This window comes from Poeciliopsis prolifica, unplaced genomic scaffold, assembly GCF_027474105.1.
Source record: "Poeciliopsis prolifica strain line A6 unplaced genomic scaffold, Auburn_PproV2 SCAFFOLD038, whole genome shotgun sequence".
Lineage (NCBI taxonomy): Eukaryota > Metazoa > Chordata > Actinopteri > Cyprinodontiformes > Poeciliidae > Poeciliopsis > Poeciliopsis prolifica.
Genome location: NW_026562413.1, coordinates 548009 through 570536, shown reverse-complemented (window position 1 = coordinate 570536; position 22528 = coordinate 548009). Strand labels below are relative to the sequence as shown.

At 38.4% G+C, this 22528-nt stretch overlaps 1 protein-coding gene across 5 annotated transcripts in view; it reads left to right on the top strand.

Moving 5' to 3' along the window:
* rbms3 (RNA binding motif, single stranded interacting protein) overlaps positions 1-22528 on the top strand; it is a 379593-nt gene that overhangs the window by 70240 nt on the left and 286825 nt on the right. For 4 of the 5 annotated variants that reach the window (XM_055053855.1, XM_055053854.1, XM_055053857.1 and 1 more), the window contains one exon: positions 9023-9206. In XM_055053855.1, coding sequence (XP_054909830.1) covers positions 9023-9206 — 184 coding nt within the window. Of the gene's footprint in view, positions 1-5746; positions 6023-9022; positions 9207-22528 lie in introns of those variants that run through there. The other variant, XM_055053856.1, reaches the window with a different exon arrangement.

The window sequence follows — 22528 nt, the reverse complement described above, 5'->3', positions numbered from 1 at the left end:
GGACTTTCAAAAAACACATTCACAAGAAGCTGTGAGAAATTCAATCACACCAGCGAATGCAAAAGGCTGACCACAGCCAACTAAATGAGAGGAGCAGAGAAGCCACACAAGCAAGCGGGCAACGGTAACTTCAGAAGAGGAAGGAGGACGTAGAACAGCCAGACAAAGACAGACAAAAATAAAGATGCATGACTCTCATTGTAGCTTAGCCACTTTCATAAACAGATTTAAGAAATGAGACGTTTCTGAAAAAGGAGGGCATGTAATATTGTGAATGTTGAGAATTCCAACATAACGGCAACTCCTTTTGTTAAAAAAGAAGAAGAAAAAAATGTCAACTGGAAAATTTAACACGGTTTGAGGCAAGGAGGCAGAGAGAGACAGCACGAGACCCCGGCAACCCCCTTTCACATGTAACGATTACTCCCCTTCATTAAAACTGCTAGTAACCCTGTTAGGCTGGAATAGACTCACTACGGGTAATCGTGAAAACACTTTTAATCAACGCACAGCAACAGTAGAGACCTTGCTAGAATGCATTCACTCCAAATAAAGCAGCCTCTTTATAAACAGGCGCAGCAAAACAGCTAAGACCCTGATAAGACTCCTCACACTCTCCATGGCGAAACCTGCCTGTGAATGTCTCCTGACAGCTCCTTTAGCCCTTGTTAGAGAGAATCACTTCCTAATGATTCAACCCAAGCCTGGAAACATCAACAATCACAAAGTAACACTTGGGCGTTTAGTTTTAGACAGAGATGCTGTGATTAACTGGAGTCACCGATGTGCAGGAGCCAGACTCAAAACATTCAAATAAAATGTCAAAAATGAGTCTGGGATGATTAAAGCGTTGCTAATGGGATTAAAAGTATTTATTTATTTTTTTAAAACTTGATGTTGTGTCACAGTTAATGCATTGTTGACAAGATATGTTTTGCAAATAAAATAATCGATTAATTGTACATATTTAAAACACATCATAAAAATAAACCTAGTTTAGTTTGATACCACGTTCAAAAAATGTTCTAAGAATATCTTTCTCTTAATATTTAAAAAACCGGCTCAGATAAAGTCACGCTGTTTACCATCTGATACCTCTGCACATCATTTTTAAAAGTCATGGCGTTCAGTTTTTTTCTCAGCTCACACCCGAGAAGAGACAAAAACTGTCACCTCTGCGCGCTCGATGGATGACACAAATGTATGCATGCTCTCGCTCATTGGCACCCACACTGGCGGGCACACACACACACGCACACACACACACACCCACACACACACACACACACACACACACACACACACACACACACACACACACACACACACACACACACGCAGACACAAACAAGGCAGATGACACATGGTATATCAGCAGGCGCAGTTCTTTTGTCCTCTTGCTAGTTTTAGCAAAACAACCACTCTTGGAACACATTCTGCTTTTGTTCAAAATCTTTTGAACAAATGTATGAAGCTATTGTAAAAATATTCGTAGTCTGAGGGTTACATTTTCCACATTGTTAGCACTGTCTCATTAAAACAGAGCTTTCTACTGTGGTTTTACCAATGACTGAATTTACACATGAGACAAATGTAAAAGCATAACAGTTGGACATTGCTGTATTTTCTTGTACAAATTTTACAATTTTCCAGTGGCCAAGGAAAATTGTGACAAAAATCAGCCTGCGATTTAAACTGTTCCGGGTCCTTGTCTGTGACTCAGAGGGTCTTACTCTTACTCACAGCAGCAGTGGCTGCATTTTGGCAAATATCTGCCTTGTGGTTTTTGAACTTTGCCTGAGCTTTCAATCATTCTATCAGCAGGCGGAGTTTGAGTCATGGAATTATCATTTTTAACAGGTATGATTCAGTGGCGATGAGCAGGCATGCATGTGCAAAAAAGCAAGCGCACAAATGAAAGAAAAATGAAATGTTCTCTTGCATATTTATGCAATCGGCATTTTTTTTTAACTGCAGAAAAAAAAAAGACATTCTAATCCACTCTTCTGCTTGTTTAGTGCTGCTACACATGCTCCGTACAAATAGATCTCATCCAGCAAAGACTGATCCTGCAGTTGCTGTGACTTCTTCATCCTGGGTGTGAGAAATGTGCAGCTGAAGGTGCTACATTGTGACCGGCCTGGACTGTTGTGCACCTTCCCAGAAACTGCAACAACTTCACAAAGAGGCCATGTGATCATGTTGCCCCTTTATTACCAGGGCAGTAGTGGAAGATGCAATAAGTACTGAAAATGAAATATAAAAAAATTCTCACTATGTCTGACATAGATCATATGAAAATAATAAGACACTTTTACAGAGAAAAAAAAACTAGTCCTGGAATGCAAATAGATTTTTATTCTCTCTGTCTTTTGACACAAAGTAGATTCAGTTTTTATAAATATTCTGGCTTTGAGCAGCACAAGTTGCACATTAGTTCAGATCTTTAGATATTACCCCCCGAAAAAAAGCAGAACAAACTTGCGTATATGTTGCATCAGTCTTTAAAACTGTTGACTCTGCCTGTCAGAGAGGATTTTTATTTTCCCTAGAGTGCAGCACACCATTACAACAAATAGAAACCTTCACATACCTCAAGGTCTTTCTGTTTGAATCAACCTTTCTTTCAAGAAACGAATGCGATCAGCTGTAAAGATAGTTCAGATTCAGGTCTAAAATGAACTCTACAGATTCTCACAATAAAACTGCCCTGATGTCCAAAAAGATTTAGAGATGATAGAGTTGTAAAGTACAAATTTGTGACAAAAAACACCAAAAAGGTTTATAATAATCAACATCAAACTGTTGAACAGTTTGCAAGAGCGGCCCAGTTACCCTTACTCTTGATATAAAGTCTCAAAGTGCCCCCTAGTGGGCGTTTCCTGTCTCTAGCCTGTGCTTGAGGCCTGGTAGACGTCTGACCTCACAATAAGGTCGTTTTAGTTCACCGTGCTAATTAAGAGGCCATTTTCATCATGGGATTAGTTGTTCTTTGTGCCATAACAAAATGCTGAGAGTCTGTGTGGGCAAACTGACTTCACAAATAACAAAAAGCTTCAAAATTACATTTATTAGCTGCTGCCATGTGTGCCAGAGTTGAATTAGGTGGTAAAACTATTAAAAAAAAAATCCAAGTGGAAGTCTTATTTTAGTTCAGAAAATGCTTTTGGGAATTAAAATCTGTTCCCATATTTGAGGCCACAGAGAAGCCATAAATACCTATACAGGACTGCAATGCTGAATGCAAAGCAGATTTGCCATATTCCACTTGGAAAACTGTACTTCAAGCCACATGGAGCACAAAGACAGAGTTGGACAGCCTGAGCGAAGCAGCCTGATAAGACAGTGTGTCGTCCCATCTTTCCATAACTCCTTCCCACAACACAACCTGGCACCTCGTTCCACTGGCTGGCCCTGAAGGAAAACAATTACCAGGGAGGCGGAACAACAATAACCAGAAAACATCTGCTGGTGCCGGCGGGGCCCGTCAGCATGCCTGATTGTTTGTCCCTGCTGGCTTACACAGAGGACACATGCCTGTCTGGATATGGCTGAAGGGGCCTGAGTCTCCCTGCTTTAACCAGCAGCCTGTCCGCCTGCCGGTGCACCTGCCTCTCCCGCTGCTGGTCTGCCTGCTCTGGCAGCAGCGGCTCTGTTAGAACAGACGAGGATCGGCCTGTTGGAGCAGTTGTTCATTTGGGTGAAGTCCCTCCTGCTTGGATGAGACGATGCATCAGAATGCTTCCTGCTCTAGGATGAGGCACACAAAGACAATGGAGATGACCAAATGGACCAGCATCCCTATGATACTGTTATCATGTTACATCTCTGAACAACAGATGGGAATGCTCCATGTTTGGCGTAAACGAAGAGCCGAATCATATTATCAAACATGGAACAGAGAGTGATAAATGATTCATTAACCATAAATAAAGGTGGAAACATTAAATAAAATGTTTCCACCATTGTCTGCCTTTACAAAGTACCATCAAGCAGGATTTGTCAGACACACTCTCGATTCTGAGCGTTTAATGAGTTTATGTTGCCACCTTGTGGCCATTTCTAAACCCCACTAAAAATATCCCACCAGTAATTCTAAGAAAATGGTGTCTAAGAAATATTTAGTCAGCATAATTATTGCAATTTCATATTCTATGAAAGACAGAATATTCTATGAAATTGCAATAGAATATGAAATGATTCTATGAAATAAATAATGTAAATAAGAACAATAGAAAGGTGCTTCTTTTTTATTTTTATTTATTTTTTATTTTTATTTTTTAACTAAACATATGCCATGTCTTTTTATAGTTAAATAAATGCTTTCTTTTTACTTTTGCAGAATTTTTGAGTCTGCCATTTGTTGCTATAAAACGCAAGCATTATGACTAATTTTGTTTTTAGCTGGTGAGAAGGAAAGAAAGTAAACAATATCTTGCCTGGTCATTAGTGGAGGAATGACATGTCAGTGATTTAAAAGCAGGAAGTAGACACAATGTACTTTGCAGAAGAACAAAACATTAGGAATGCTTTCCCCATTAATTTTTAAAACCAGAAACTTTAACTAAAGGAAAGAGTTACACAACTTTAGGCAAGATCATGTTGTTTGTTTTATTGACTTTTTTTTTATTTTTATTACTTCTGGTTTTACAATGAACAATTTAGAAATTTGCCAAAAAGTTCAATTATAAAAAGTTTATGTTTTATAATTTCTCACATTAAAACCACAACTTCAGTGCATAATAGAGAAGCTGAAGGAAAATGATACATACCTTTCAACACTTTTCACAAGTAAAAACTTTTAAGTATGACTTATATTTGTATTCAGTTCAATTCAGTCCAATTCACCTAAAAAAACAGATCACCAGCCATATTCGGAATATGAGATAAAGGTCCACTTGTGTGTAATTTAATATAAATCCAGATGTACTGTCAAGGCCTAACACATTGTACACAGGCAGTAGATAAAATGACAGAGATGGTTATAAAATAATATCCCAGGCATTATATATTGTGCTAATTTCTATTTAAACCATTTTCTGAAAATGAAAAAACATCAGAAACATCAGGTAACCTTCAGGTATCTAAAGCTCAGGTGGGAAAATCTGCTGATAAATGTCCTAAACAAATATGTCCTCAATGGAAAAATGCCTTTGGGCAGATAAAATCATAATGCATCTTTTTAGCCAACCTACAAAAAGTCACAATATAATGAAGTCTGACATTGGTTGACCATCAAGTAGGACGGTGAGCGTAAAGAAAAACAGTTTAGACCAAACAATACTCACTCAAGTCCACACCTGAAACATAGGCATTTCTTTATGTTGACAGAAACTAAACTTCTTGGTTAAATAACATTTGTAATTTAATCCCCCCAAAGGTAAGAATAACTGTGTGCTGACCTGAGCTTCACCTCGAGCCTTTACATTGGCCCCTCCCACTGTCCGGAGCGTTCGCTACCTTTAATTACAAGAACTGCAATAGGAAACAATAATAATAATAAAAAAAATACTCGCAGTCAGTAGCAACACACGAGATTTTGCACTTTTATTTGACACAAAAAAAAGAGGGAATAACACAAACTCATCAAAGATGTGTTCGCTCCGATAGTGGATATTCCAGAGAGCCCCTGAACGCAGCATGCTTGACACCAGCTCGGTGTAACCGGGCGGTGGGAGGGAGGGGGAGAAAGAGGGATTGTTTAGTGACAGCTCTCGGGGACACGCCCGCCGTGACAGCGGCAGTAGCACCAGCGGCACCAGCGGCGTCGACTTGTGCGTCTCTGACAACTTCCTCCGCTACAAATAACCCCCCCGAAGCACAGCCCATTAAAGCTTCCCGGGACGGTTCTTTTTGACGGAATAACTTCCCACACAACTTAATGAAGTGCTCGCTCGTTGTTGTGCCCAGGACTGCTACTGTGGCTTTCCGCTTCAGAGCAACAGCAGAGATGTAAACGCCAAATTGCACTACCGCATCTTCATGTGCTTCTGACATAACGAGGAGCCGAGAAGTGACAGAGGTACATTTGGGCGTTCTTTTTTGGCGACTTGTTTATGTTCCTGTTCCGTTCAAAGCCATTGCAATAAAACAGACACGGTGCGTTAAAAGCAGCGGCAATGATTTTCATGAAGTCGGTGCAACCTTAGCACCCACACATCTGATCGAGGCTTCCTTAAATGTCTCGCGCTGGGCCTCACCTTTAAAGACCATACAAATGTTTATGTTTTTTATAGGTCACGAAACTTTAAAAGTAAGTCTTTTGGTGTTTTATCATTTCCACCCCTTTGTAAATTAGCGCATCGCACTTATTGCCTCGCGAGGCAATAAAATGTCCAACAGGTGCTTTAAGGTGCCGCAATGTTAAAACACTAAGTTAAACTCATTTATGAGACTGAACTGACCTTTTTAGCTAATTAATTGCTTCAGAATGCAGACTGAAGTTTGTTTTTTCTTATTTTATCCGAATAATTTGACCTCTTTTTGTATAGCTACTTTATAGACCGCTGCTAAAACCCGGGAGTTAAATTGTAACTAAGCGAATTTGTTTAAAGCTATTTTATTGTTTTTATTCAAGAGTATGATGCTCCATCTGTACTAGAATGTTTTGCATTCAACTCTTCAGCTCTATGTTAATGCACACATCTTTTGATAAGGAGTTTCTCAAACATGCTTATCTTTGCATGGAAAAAAATGCAGTTTAAGCTTCGTGAAGTGATAGTGTGGCATCATCAGCTGCAGCTTTGTGCCTTTGAGCGAGTAGTGAACCATTTGGTGCCATGAGTTGAACCTTCTTTTAGGGTAGCCGGGTTAAAAATGAAGCTAATCTAAATGCGCAAGTAGTTGCAATCCCCTGACTGTCCACTAGAGGCTGATTAAGTGAAGTAAGCGAGTTCTCATAGGTTGCAGACTTTCTTGATGAAAAGATCAAGTGACTCGCTTCTACTGGAGCCTTGCATCTATTAAGGGCTTCACAAATTAGTAATCTGATCTATGATAAAACATCCTCGACAATTATGATTATCTGCTGCAAGAGGACAGAGAAGTTGAACTGGATTTATACAGGAGAACATCCACACTAGCTATTTCCACTCCAAGACAATTAATAAACATTTGTGCTGTGATGCAAATGCTGTTTTTGGACTATTTAACTATAAGCAAAAGAGAGAGCATTGCCTAACATCTTTCCTTAATCTTGCCGGTTTTATCATTCCCTCTCAGACCTGTCAGCTGCAGCCCTTTGTGCTGATTCATTTCCCTTGTGGCTGGATGAGACATGAATGAGTTTGTTATTCTGCAACAGATCCTAAAGTAAAGTGAAAACATTTTATATGCAGCGAGTCTTGCGACCTGATATCTTGAGTCTTTCAAGACCAAAGGTGGGTTGTAATGCGCTGCATTCATTACTTTTAAAATATGCTTTTAAAAGTAGTTTAACAGGACCATACCTCATAATATGGCAATATGGCAATTATAATCATTTTTAAAATTAAAATTAAAATTTTTGTTACTCCATTTACCTTTGTTATTGGGTAAAAACACGCACGTTTGAACCACACCTGCAAATAAACATAAATTATGGCATTGATTTGAAAAATTTTATGTGGTGAAAACTTGTTTCTTGTAAGAATGTTATTTATTGTTTTATTAAAAAATTCTAGATTTTGTTAATCATTTCATAATTTTTTGTGTCAAATTACATCTTTTCAAAAACTAAACCAGGCAGATATTAGTACTTATGTTGTCTTTCCGTCATATAGATTTCTTCCTTGTTTACATTTTTTAGATAGTTACTTGAGTTTCTGCACTCAAGTAAGAATTTCATTATTAATTTAATGCTGTTTTTGGCTACTCGCCACACTTCTGTTCAAGATTCAAAATTGCATTTATTATTGTTCTCTCCCATTCTGAAGTTGAAGAAGATGATACAACTACAAACCAACCAGAACATGACAACAAATCTGTCATTTATAGAACAGTGCCAAGATATTTGTGGGTTTGCCACAGGCCATGAAAAGCCATGAAATAAAATCCCCTCGTCAGACTTTTTTGCTTGCATGCAAAACACTTGCTAGCACTTCACATCACCCACAACATGCCATCTCTACTTTGAAAGATGGTCATGGCACAGTCATGGTGTGGGGATGCTTTTCTTCAGCAGGCCCTGAACTATTTTGCAAAGTATGGTCCAAATTTCCAGTCTGTAGATGTGCAGACTTGATTGAGATGCAGCCCAAAAAACTTGCACGTTTAACTTAATCAGAAAGTGGTTCTACAATGCAGTGAATCAGGAGAAAAATAAACTGACTTAAAAACCTTGTTTGTGATTCTGCACTTTATAATTACAAACTTCTTTCGGTTATAAAACATTGAAATTTTTTGCAGTAACATAAAAAATTGACAAACAAAATATCAGGGGGTAGGAAGCCTTGTGCAGGGCACAGTACGCCTAAACGAACTGTAATCAGGCAGAGATTAAAATTATAACTGGTAGACTCTATTGAAGGTTTTCTGCTGGCTGCTGCTTTATTTATTTCTCCCCTTCACCTCACAGCCTTTACTCAGGATACATTTAGGTTTCAAATGAGGTGACCTCTCTCATTTTGGAAAGTACCTTTTACTCGTAGGAAAAGTATCTTTCTGTGTCCTGACTGTGAGTGCCACTATCTTTTCTGCTCTCTTTGTCTTTTCAAATTCAGTTTAAAATTCTTGGAAAATATGAATGTGTTGTGCTCACTAATGATGATGGCCACAACCCTTTATATGAGCATGTTGTCCTTGTTTTCATGTGGAATCTTTCCGAATGCGTCACCTCTTTCTTTGAGTTCTAACACGAAGGTCGATGAAATGTTTAGTGACTCAAAATAAACTGGCACAAAACTGGATAAATTTAGCAAATTATTGCAAATTGTGTTAAAGTTATAGTTTTTCTTAATAGGAAATGAAAAGTTCTGCTAAAATTCTGCAATAGTGAACAATCTTGTTTGCATCTTTTGTCTGCACATCATCTTTTATTGTTTAGGCAGAGGAAGATGGAGGTCCAAAGTGGTGTTCAGCAGCCAGAGCCTTGCCCACTGGACTCTCCTCAGTCAGTGGCCAGTCAGCAGAATGAAGCAAAAGACGGACAGATGGACACGAGTGGCCGGACTACCGCTGACAACCAAAGCAAGGACACACACCCAGCAAGCCAGAAAGATGACAAAAAAGTAAGTTTATGACTCCCCCATCTATGCACATCTGCTGGCCCCGTGCTGCTTCTGGGTGTGCACATACATGTGTTGAGTGATTACATCCTGTCTGTCCTCCACATCCCCACTGACTCATTCAGCATGTTATCTCTTGAAGTGCTGAAAGGCAAAGCTGCAATGAGAGTGGTGTGTTTTGTAGTTTTAAGTGATGTCAAGCATTTTGTGCGAGAGTTATCAAGGACCTGTTTGCTCACTGCTGCTGTTAACAAGAAAACGTGAAACTGTTGCTCTAGTGCCTCAGCGGTTTCAAAGGAAGTAGGTAATGTGTTGTTATGTTGCTATAAGAACCAATCAGAGCAAACTCAGAACCACAACCACAGTGTGCACCTTTTAAATTGCTCACTTTTATATGCAGACCAAAGTGGCTTCTACAGTCGCCACATGTGAGCACTGACTCACATTTTCAGCTATATCAACGCTCTGCCATCTTGGAGCCCTCGGCACATCCAAGAGTGACAGTGAAATCCTCGCTGGCTGTGCTCCATCTCAAGGGCATCAATCATGCTCGCCTGGCAAGAGCCAGAACCTCTTTCCGTCAATCAGCCCAAGAGGCTCTGTACGCCTTGGAGCAGAGAAGAGACAGAGGCAGCATAAACACAACAGATATACAAAAACATTCTTGAGAAGGCTGGACTAAATGCGTACCAGCAGCTCTGATTGGAAGGCTCTTCAAGACTCGCACAATTATTTCTGAATCTTTTAGCAGTGATCTATGTTTTTCTTTCATAGATATTACAGAGAGAGCTGCAACCTTCATACTGCAGAGAAAACTTTGGTCTCTCTGCAGATTTTCTCTGGTTTCTGATACAAAACACTAAATAAAGTGAAAATGATATACATGCATACATACCAGTAATGCAACAAATTATGCATTAAATTACATTCTCTTTTTCTCAGATCCTTCCTTCTTAATTTTCTACCATTAAACTTTTTTTAATTGGCTGGATCATAAAGGGAAGAGAATTGGATCCTCAACTTTGAAAATACATTTATCTTGATATCAGTACTTAATTTCAAAGTTTCACTTTTTTAAAAAAAGTGACTATTTGTGTCTGTGTGTGTTCAATGCCAATGCATCCAAACCCAAGAGTGAAGAAGTAAACGATGAAAGCAGGAGGTTTTGTGCTTCAGCGTAGATATTTTTTCCTCTGGCTGTTGGTGCTGCATTGTGAAGCAATGAGACATAAAGGTGTTAGCCTTTGAAATTTAAGAGTTCCTAACAAGCTCAAGTGGTACTGCCTCTGTCGTTAAATCCATTTCTAGCTGTGTGAAGCAAAGTGGTGGGGGTGCTTTTTTTCCCTCTTAGTTTATTTACTCATTTTTTTCAGTTCTTTTTCTATCTTTGTTGTTAATTAGCAATGCAGCACTTCCTCTAAAGGTTGCCCTGGGAATGTGCTTCCCTCTGTCACTGCCAGGCCAACTGGTTGGCAAGCTGGTTGCTGCCTAATTCATTTCTGTTTTTAGAGTGTTAATTTATCAAGGCGTCACCAGTGGAAGTGGATCACTGCTCTTATTGCACTGCAACGTTACCAGCATCTTGTCTGTTTTGCTGCGTGTCAGTAATTCCTCGTAAAAAATGAAAACAGTTTGACCTGTGGTGGTACAAGGCCTTCCTGTGCTCACTCAGCTGTTGTGTAAAGGTTAGGAAAGTCATGCGGGAAAAGTTAATTTGCTCGTTTAAATCCCCAGGCTGGCTCCTGTGTCTGGTTTACCCAGGGGTAAGAAAATGAAGTCAAGGTTTAGAATTCATTTTACTCTCAGATATGTGCTGATGAAGTACTCTTCAGTGAGCAGCTAATCAGCAGATGCTCATCGCTATGATGTTATCTGCTTACAGTAGAAGTCAGGGGCTGTGCCTGAGCTTCAGCTCTTTTTCAGCCAAGTTGGTGTTTTAAAAAACATGTGACTCTGTGATTGTATTGTTGCCCTAGTTTTGTATCCACATATTTAAAACCATTCACTCTATTGTGTAGAAGTTAGGTTAGTTCTTTTTTTCCCCTTATCAAAGAATTAGTACAAGTTAAATATGGCAACTTTAATCCTTTTTGGCGATGGTCCTGCAATCTTAACATAGCTTTGCTTCTGAGGTTTTTCCATATTTTTGGCAGAAACATTTAGGCTCCATTAAGCTAGAGACGGAATGTTAATGCACAGCTATTTTTCTAATTGCAACCTACTCTGAGCTGAAACCACTAAGAAGAGTTGTGCTGTTGTGTTGCTCTTTATTTTCTTTTCTAACTTTTGCTACCTTATGAATCATTGCAATCACTGTGCAGTTCTGATTTTAATTGTTGACGAGTGACTGAAAAACTAAATTCTCACGCATTTACCATTAAAAATAAATAAATATCAAGAAACCATTTCTTTACAAACTAAATGTCCAAAAAGATAAAACGTGTCCACACATCTCCCCATCGTCTTACAGATAAATGAACGACAGATATTGGGAGTTGAGTTCAATTGGTCACTTCAGTGGCGATTGACCTTAAAATACCTTAATTGGGACCCAGATTCAAAATGTGGAACAAGGTCATAATATTTCAACTATAATAACTCAAATAAGTGAAATTATTCTTAATTGAGCCATTTTAGTTGTGCTTGCCTCAGTGTTTTATGGAAAATACCTTAAAGTATCAGGCCAACTTGCCCTTTCAGGAACGAAGCTTTGTGAAGATGACCCCGCTTTTAACCCCAACAGGATCTCTGCCGCTTTTGACCCCGACCTCGCGCTGATCCATGACACCCGCTGAAGTGTGGTACCTAACCTTTACACCAACCCAAGGGAGTGCTTCATGTGTGTGCCTCGTCATGATGACATGAGCCTCTATGCTTATTATTTTGCAATTAGCTTTGCTCAAATCTCCCAACATCAGCCAACCACCAATGTTGATGAGCTGCAGTGCTGATTTGAAGTGTTGCAGTAATTGGTGTTATAGCGGCCCAGTGACCTTTAACTCATTAACTTCACTGAAAGCAGAAATAAGTCAGCAAGGAAAAAGCCTGTGGCTGCATGTTGGAGTCGGCTTGCTGATCCTGCAATTTTTATAATTATTCGCTGCAGTTCCCTACGAAGAATGTCTTTGTGAGTGTGTTGATGTTGGTGGTTGGATGCACTCTGTTGCTGCAGATGGTTCATTTTATCTCTCATATGCATGTAAAACAGAGTAATCTTTTTCTCACTGTGGTAAATTGTGTTTTCTATCCATTAAAAATGAATCATTGAGGACTGAGCCTTTACGCATGCAGCGAAATAGGGGTACTAGTGATTGTTGTGGTTGTATTTGATTACACAAATGAGAAAAGAGAGGAGAAAGATTATATTAAATTGCTTTGACTATGTGTGAATCTTCAAATGAGTGATCAGAAAATGTAGCTGAGTAAAAGTTATTAACCAGTTAAATCAACTGTTAATAACCCTGAATCAATTATTGGGAACTTTCCTGACTTTGCGGTGTCTTGTTGTCCAGATGGTCTTGAACTTTTTCTTAATAGTGACATGCTCATCATGATTTTTAAGGCAAGTGTAAAAGCAGATGGTTTCTCACCCTGCTTAACAATACGGCGTCAGCTGCACTGTGGCAGTTTTAGCTGTGATTCGCCAGACTTTTAATATGTAGCCTATAAAGTCTGAACCTTGTCAGCAGTTTGACCTTTTAAATTTCTTATCCAACTTCCCTCCTTAGTATCTTTCAAAAATAATCTGCGTGTGCATGAAGATAATAAAGATCTCATTTAAATAAAAAAAAATACTCTGCTAAATTGTCACTGTTTAAAACCAAGACTTGGTCTTGTATGTCAGACTTAATGCAATGATTTGACAAATGTATCGCCCTTTTTGTCCTCCACTTCGCAGATTACCTTTGTGGTAGCTGGCAGGGCCCAGATAATTAACTTTTGTCATTTCTTCTTCCCACACTTTGCTTTTGAAGTCGCCTGGCCGTCTGGTTGCAGGAGCTCTAATAGCATCCCATCGATTTCAGCCTCCATCTCCGGTTATCAGTGCGTTGAAGGACCAGTCCCAGCCTGCCTCAACTCTTCACAGGTTTACTCATTGTACCAATATACCTGATCAACAAGTTATTGGTTATGTGTATATTAAATTGGAAAAACAAAAACGCCCTGTGGATATGTGACTAATTTTATGGTACACTATACGTAATATTCTGGGTCTTTCTCTCCAACAACTCTAAAATCGGTACTGTAGATACAAAAACGCATACATCAGAATCAGAAAGAGTGAATGGGGGAAATGGTTTTTCTTTTCTCAGATGACCATAAAGACCATACTGAGGTTTTCTTAAGAGAAGGTGGACAAAGACCAGGACATCTGGAGTGATGCTCTTTAGAGAGAGGAGTCAAAATTAATTTTTAGATTATAAGATGTTCTGCAAAATGTTTCTGTGGTAAAACCAATAATGCATCTAGCAAAAGCAACATAAAAAAAACATTTAACACAAAACCTGATCTGAACTGTTTTGATATCAAGGCTAAACAGTGAAAGGAACTGGTCTTGCTCTCCAGATGCAGGAGAGCCAGGATCTGTAGATCAACTAAATTTTATTATGACAAAACATTATTTCATGAATAAAATAAATACTACATATTCCTATCAGAGGCAGTTAATGATTTGCCTTGAGTGTTGAGAGCAGGATGTAATTGGGTTAACTCCTTGTTTGGTAACCGAGGTGAAGTCTTAGTGTGAGATCTTATGTATTAGGGACAGATGATGATTAGGAGGACGTGGAATGGACAATTTATTTCACTCCAATTCTGAATATTATGTGCTCTAAACATAAGTTGGCCAGAGGCCAATGTTGAAATGCAGGTTTATGTTTTGCATGTAAAGACAATTCCTCTGCAGAAAAAAAACCCCATACAGAATTCAGCTCTGATGTAGACAGTAAATAATGATAATTAGTTATTTGTGGATACTACATATTTTTTTTGCCCAGCTATTTTAGTTTGCTTTCCCTTTAATCTGACACACTAAAGTACAGGTAGTGATCAGACTCTTCAATGTCTTATCAGCGGTTCTATTTTTTCCTCACACGGCACACGACTCTACTTCTGTTCAGAGCATACACTTTTAACATAAACATCGACAACGGAGAGACCCTCGCATGCCAACTCGAGCAGATTTACAGTGTCATGGCATCAGCAGATCACAGGAACCTTATTAGCTGCTGTCACAGAACATTTATGCCTCGTCTGTGTCTGAGAGCTGTCATGAGCAAAAGGTTGCTCTTTGCTACAAAGTGGCCACCCGACTGTGCTTTTTTACCCTCTTCTTTCTAATGGAGAGCAGTGGCTTGGGTCATCTCTATCTGTGGCTAGGTATAAAGAAGGGTGACTTCTGTCTGAAAATAGCCTCACTGTCAGCTTGCCTTAGTTGCCGTGGCTGCTGAGAGAATCGGTTAAGTGGATCAGAGCTCACTGGAGAGTCTGACTTTGTGGCAAGACACGGTGCTTTGATGGGATCAACAGCTGCCCCCAATCTCTTCTCAGTACAAATGACCCAAAGTCACTGGTCACTGCCTGACTCTAGCATCACATTCAGCTGATAGTCGGTTTTTAAACAAATATCAATCTTTTCTGTTCTTAGTTAGTGTTTCGTTAGATGCAATATTTGAGATCCATGGATGTAAGTGACTCTTTGACCCATCATATAAAATTCCCTTCTCACGGGTGGTTCTTATCCTCTGAGCTCGGGTCCTCTACCCTGGGAGCTTGAGGGTTCTGCGCAGTATCTTGGCTGTGCCAAGGACTGCACATTTCTGGACTGAGATGTCTGATGTTGTTCCTGGGATCTGTTGTAGCCACTGCTCCAGTTTGGGGGGTTACTGCCCCGAGGGCCCCGATGACCACAGGCACCACTGTGGTCTTCACCTTCCAGGCCCTCTCCAGTTCTTCCCTGAGGCCCTGGTATTTCTCCAGTTTCTCATGCTCCTTTTTCCTGATGTTGCAATCACTTGGTATTGCTACATCTACCACAACGGCTTTCCTCTGATTGATTTTTATCCACTACGACAATGTCTGGTTGGTTCGCCATTACCATTCTGTCTGTCTGGATCTGGAAGTCCCACAGGATCTTAGCTCTGGCGTTCTCCACCACCTTTGGGGGTGTTTCCCACTTTGATCTCGGGGTTTCCAGTCCATATTCTGCACAGATGTTTCTGTACACTATGCCTGCCACTTGGTTATGTCGCTCCATGTACGCTTTCCCTGCCAGTATCTTGCACCCTGCTGTGATGTGCTGGACTGTCTCAGGGGCCTCCTTGCACAACCTACACCTTGGGTCTTGTCTGGTGTGGTAGATCTGGGCCTCTATTGCTCTGGTGTTTAGGGCCTGTTCCTGGGCGGCCAGGATGAGGGCCTCTGTGCTGTCCTTGAGTCCAGCTTTTTCCAGCCATTGGTAGGATTTACTGATATCAGCCACTTGGGTTATTGCTGGTGGTACATCCCATGTAGGGGCTTGTCCTCCCATGATGGTATCTCTGGCACCTCAACCTCCGTTCCCTGTTGTCTGAGACATTCACTGAGCACATTGTCTGTTGAGGCTTTGTCCCTGATGTATCTATGGATCTTAGATGTTTTGTCCTGGACAGTGGTATAAATATATATATATATATATTTTTTTACAGCCACAAATGCCATTGTACTTTTACATTGTTACTGATATTTTGTGTACGATCCCAGTAACATTGTATGTTACAAATTTTCTCACAGTGTAAATTTGTAGGTGTAAACCATTGTTCATTCCTTCTTCTATTCTTTTTAGAAATTAAACTCTGAATAGTGTCGTCAAATTTGCCTTTTGCTGAAATTAGAGCAGTATAAAACCGAATACTGTACCAGTTTTAGAGACTTATAATTTCCCCGCTCTTTTCTTTGACACGAACATGCTTTCATCTGAGACGTGCTGTTGTGGCTCTAGCTGTTTATTTAGCGTTTTTGATTGTAGAAAAAAAATAAATCCACATATCATTTTCTGTTCCCTTTACATTTCTGAACTACTTTGTAGTGGTGTATCCCACTAAATTCTGGGTTTGTGATTGTAATATAACAATATATGAAAAAGCTCCGGGGGTATAAACATTTTTGCAAGATACATCATGTGTTTAGACAGCCATGTGGTGATTAAAAAAAAAAAAGAATTATTCTCTCAAGTACATGGAATGGAGGAACTTCTGAAATATTAAATTAGACATTTATCCCCTTGAGTTGTTAAGACATAAGCTGTATAAATTAAGAAAAAAAGTGGCCATGTTATGAATTTACTTGGCTCATAATGAAATATTTGTTGGACGTGCATCTTGATTTTTAGGCCAGCAATTTGGCTTGGAAACATAAGCACAAGAATACCCCATTAAGTGGGCCATCTGGAAAAATCCTTTGCTGTGATTAAAAGAGAGAGAGAAAAAAATCATGCTCTTGCATTTTTTAATGAATTGTTCGCCCCATGCATGTTTGCTGGGTGCCTGCCACACTGGAGCTGTGTGTTAGTGGTTTGTGTGAAGGCTGGAAAGTGTTCCCCCTCCTGTTTCTTTCTTTCTTTTTTTTTTTTTTTTTTTTGATGACTTGGCACCAAAGGAAAGGTTAAGGAAGACTTTTGCAAAATTGCCAAATGTGCTACATTAGCAGCAGTCAGTTCTGGTTTTTACTGCTTGAAACTCTCCCGAGTTTTATCTATTGCTAGAAAATCTGTTTAATGATATCATCTGTGGAGTCGAGCCAATTCATCATTAGGCAGAATGTTTGACATACACTTTTTGTGTTGAAGATATAAACACAAACTATGGCTATTAAAAAGCCCAGCCTCAAGCAGTCTTACTGGATTATGTTTACAAACTCGGATAGTATGAGGTCTGTTGTTATTACTGTTATGAATCATTAAAGATGGCATTATTTTGCAGAAGGAAGATATAAAGGAACTTAACTTTTTTACAGCTCATCAGTACGTTGTAGAACTTTTGTGTTCCCTCATTTCTGAAAAGAAATCTTCTCGTGATGCATGCTCGGATGGGAATTGCATTCAATGGTCCAGAAAATAATACTACACAGGAGCAATATCACACTTGATGTTTAAAACGAGTAGGGAAAAAGACCCTACGAACTCGGAGAGCAAATGGTTTTGAGGGCAATTGTTGTCTTGGACTATCTTCATCAGTAGGTTATACTATATTTTGCTTTCCATACTTCTGTAATATTTCCAAAATGTTTAAATTACTGGTAAAATTAAGGTACTTCCTCTCGAGTTTTTTTCCCCGTTAACTAAAATTTTGGTAATTATTTCATGAATTAATACAGTTTTTTACAGAGGTGCACATTCAGAAGTGAGTTTACTCACTTTTTTTTTTGGACAAATTCAGACTTAAAAAAAAAAGAAATCAATATCACTTTTATGCTTTTGAAGTGACAAACTTTGAAAAGCACATTTCACTGAAAGAAGAAAAGCAAACAAAGCTTTTGTACTTTGTTTGAACTCTGTGGTTACGAAAAGTTTTGTTACTTCCTCAACTTTATACCTCGCTCAACTAAAGCTGCACTGTATGCAGAAACCAAGGGCAGACATGCTCTGATGCTATCTGTTGTGCCCTAGATTTATGAAACATTGTCCATAAACGTTGTCACTCTAAAATAGTGACTGTTTATGTAAATTTGAGATGTTTACTCTGCAGAGGTTTAGCAGACTCTTGTCAAGAGTTGAGCCTATTAAATAACTATTATTTGGAACAATCTTGATAGGAACAATTTTGGAGAAGTCTGAAAAAAGCTCTGTTTCACATGACCTCCAAAGGTTTATCATGATGCAATATTTTCATTTGAACTTCACATGGGGGGAGCAAGATTGTGAAAGTAAAACCTTGTCTGTATATTTGTTTTTAAGCACTTCTTGCACAGATTATGTTGTCTGGGTCTCTAAAGTAGCACAACCATGACAAGTTGGTGTTTCTGGTAAATTTGCTCGGCTGTCTGCTTTGATAGCCAATCGTCTTAACAAACAGACCATTTGTAGTCTCAAAGCACAGATTTTTAGGCTTATACCTGTTTAAGAAAATCCCCCCTGGCACTTTGGTGTTATTAAATCCACTGGAATGGTTTCACATAAAATATTTGGCAAATTTAAAATACCAGCTTTATATACCTTGGCTTTGGAAAACTGTTCTGTCTTCAAAAAGTTAGCTTAATTATTTTAATGAGATTTCTCACAGGTGAAATAAAACTTGCTGTCTTATTTCACTGAGGTCCTTTTTCATCTATGAATTTTACTTCATAGATGAAAACCTGAGCTTAAAAAAACAACATAATTTATATATATATATATATATATATATATATATATATATATATATATATATATATATATATATATATAATTTTATTATTATTTATTTATTTATTTTTTCTTGCCCTGCAGGCTTTCTTAACAGTGTGACAAACTTTTAACTGATCCATATCTAAAGCTAGTTTTTACTCAGGCCTCAGTACTTTAACAAGTAAGCTCTAATATAAACATCAACATTTACCTTTTTATATGTCCACGGTTCAAATGCACAACTTTCAGGGAGTTTCCTCTTTTTCACAGTAGATCCTACTTGAAAAAAGTGCCTACATTCATCTAATGTTAGGAGAAGCTTCTAAATCTAAAATCTTTGAGGACAAGTCCAAGTCTCCAATGACTGAAATAAACAAATTTAATGAAATGACATGACAGCCAGTGGACCTCAAACCCAGCATTGCTATAATTTAAGACTCTATACCTGGACTGTTTCTTCTTATGTCTGAAGCACCACATGAACATTTAACACTTATCTCTAAATATTTTAATGTTTAACAGCTATTGTTTAATCTTTTAGTATTTAATCTCCCATGAAAAAATAATAGAAGTAAAAAACCTGTTATTGAATTCCGAATAAAACTAAATTACTTTTTGTCTTGATCAAGTTAGCATCTATTTCTCCCCATGTTCATATTGTTAACGCCTTCAATATGTACTGTGTTAAATATGATTTTGAGGGTTTTTTCTTACGATAGTTACAACATTGGAATTAAAGTGTCTGACTTCAGTTGACATGGAAAAATGCAAAACACATACTTTAATGATGTGACCTACCATAACCCAAAAATGCTCTGAGCTTCATGCAGATGGAGAAAAATTTAATTTCTCCACCGTTTTACCTGGCCTCCAGTGAAAAGAGCATTGAGACAGAAAAAAAAAACTGTATGTTGTGTTTTTGGAACCACAACTTTTTTTACTTACAACCTTTGTGCACCTTGAAAATGACATGAGGCATAGTGAGAAATTGCAAAATAGAGTAAAACAAAAAAGAGAAACTAATAGTACTGGCCTTTAACTGGCTTTGGGAAATGAAGTGCCAGACAAGATAACCTATTGCGCTATCATAAATATATTATTGCTTTTAAATCTTTTAGCAAATCTTATTGCGGTGCAAACACACAGGTCAGCAGTCTTCTCTGTGCAGCTGCGTAAATGAAATGGTAATAAAGGGTTTCATCACCGCTACTAATTACTGAATGACAGTTTTCACACCAGCCTTTAAGTCTGTGTGTGCATGTGAGCATGCCTGTGTGTGATAGGCCTAATTAAGTAAACTCCCATTACACTTAAAAGTGCATTACTGCCGCTCTGTTGTAAAGGCTATAATTAGAGTGTTGGGAAGAGTGAGCTGTAATTAAGTTATATCTCAAGTATTATTAGTCCACTTGTTCTCTGAGCTATTTGGATTGATAAGAATAGAATACATATTTGGCCGTGTGCCAGAGCTTTGTTAACTTTATAGTTATTAAAGCAAAGAGCCATTACGCACCGCAAGATTTAAGTGCCGGCATTATCTCGTTCTCTTAAGAAATTGTAGCTGATAAATTTACCGCATCACAATAAATTTGTAAATTTGCAAAGTAGTTGGAGAAAAAGCAAGTGGCAACATGAATGCAAACATTTGCAGGCGTTTGCTGCCTGCTTTTCATACGTGTATCAATTGACGTTGGCAGTAGGAGTATTCTGGTCTACATATTATTTGACTTAACTGACTTCTTAATCCCAAACAAATCATTTCCCAGTAACTGACTGAATCTGTTTTAAAGTTTTAAAAAATCTATTAAAATACACCCATGATGGTTAACTTTGTATGCTTTAGCCACATTTCACTCACTTTTAAAACTTTGTGCTTTATGCTGTCACACTTACACACACCTACTTAAAGATTGATCTTTTCATAAGGAGATGAAGCAACATGTCATTATCTGCTGTCGGAAGGTTCAAAGGCCTGATCTCTTGGTCACAGTTGCTCAGGGTGCACAAATCCCATCAGAAGGGTAGTGGAGTGGATTGAGAGCACGGGTTCTTTTCCAGGAGAGCTGTGGCACATCCTCAGTTCGAACTGTTCCGAATGGGACTATTTTAAACCTAGAGTGCTTTTCTTAGACTGACTGATAACTCCGTGCTGCATAGTTGTTCTCTGAATACTTGACATCACACCTGCTATATTTTGTGTACTGGATAGTGGCTGATAAGTTGGACATTGAAAGACAAGTACTGTGAAGCCTAGCTCCGATACAAACACTGTCAGAGAAGGTGTCCTGAACTTTATATCTTTGCAGCAGCAGAGATTTGTGAACAAGCCAATCAAATAACGCCTTCATGATATCAAAACTTTATCTTTTCACAAGAAAATGTGGAAAAATTGCATGTAGCAACAGGCCTGCCCAGGTATGAGATTCTCACACTGTCATAATGTGTAAACATGTTACAATTTGGTGTTGCATCATACAAATCTGGGACAGAAATGTCTAATGCAGGGCTTGAAATTCACAGTGGGATTGCAGGTGTTGTACATTAAATTGATTACTGCAAATCTAGTTTTTATAATGCCAGAAATTTCCAAGCACAATTACAGTAATGCGCAATAGCGTGGTCGTTTGCATCTCAACCAGGAACTAAAACAAAGAGCTCTCTCCTTAGTTAGCAAAATCAACAGTTGTCAGTTTCAACACATTTAATTATAAGTTACTCAAACATGGATCAATCGTTAAAATGTATATTAAACTATGCATCAGCTGTAGGGGGCCTGCTGCTGAAACAAACCAGTCAAATCAATAAGTAATACTTTACCATGTTTGTAGTCGATAGCAGTGAAGTTGACAATGTAAATAAATATGTAACAGACATAATTACATTTTTAATTCTTTCACCTAACTTTGAAAGATAAAGGTTAGTAAACACAAAATTTATATAATTGATCCAGAGAAAAAATAGTAGTTGAAATTAGTTTGTTAAAAAACTAATTGACTGAAATAATTTGCACCAACAGCAGAACCAATAAGCAGCTATCAGTGCCTCATGAAGTATGACACATGGAATGTAAAGAGCATTTTTTGTGAATGACAGAAATCATACACACACAGATACATTTATAGATTTGTTTTCCTTACTTTAGATGCATGCACACTAGAATGGATGGATGGGTAAATTTGTTGTTCCACATAAAATGCAGCTCAAAGGATTCTGTTATGTCTGAATCATCCACACAGGATGTTTGTATCTTGGTATTTTTCTAAGAATCCATCTGTAGCTTCAGTTTAACTAAGAATAAATATGATGCGTGTAATCACAGGAAAAACAAATGATCAGGAAACGTATGGAAACCATGTAGGGTTTTGCCCTATTTATCATGGAGCCGCTTCATAAATTACCAGATTGAAATCAATAGCTTTTAGATTTCATTGAATTCTGCCTTGCTTCAGTAGAGTTTGCCTGCAGCTTTGCCACTGGTTATATGTAAAATAAGTAATCAGGGTTTATTTCATATGACATTTAAATTTTATTATTAATGTACATTTCTCCCTCTGGGTTTTGAGAATAGATGACTAAAAGAACAGAGAGGAATTCTGGGGCAACACCTATCAAGGAGTGTAAATGGTGAATCACCCACAGGTCCTCCGTGAGTGACAGGGCAGCACAGAGGTGGCACCTCATTATCTACCTTATTTAAAGTGCATGGATTTTAGAGAATTTTAGGAGAAGTAGAGATGGAAATATTTATTTTCCCAAGAGGGGCATTTCAGAATGAATGTCATGCCCGGGGTTAGAAAATCTCATTTACAAAATTAACTGGGAAAAATGACTTTCTTACACAAAGAGGCTCTCATCTGGCAGAACAGTAAGGGTAAAATCCACAGACGTTGCATCCAAAGCCATTGTTCATCCTTCTACAATAAATAATTTAGAAAACTTGAAATGTATTTTTCATTTGTACATG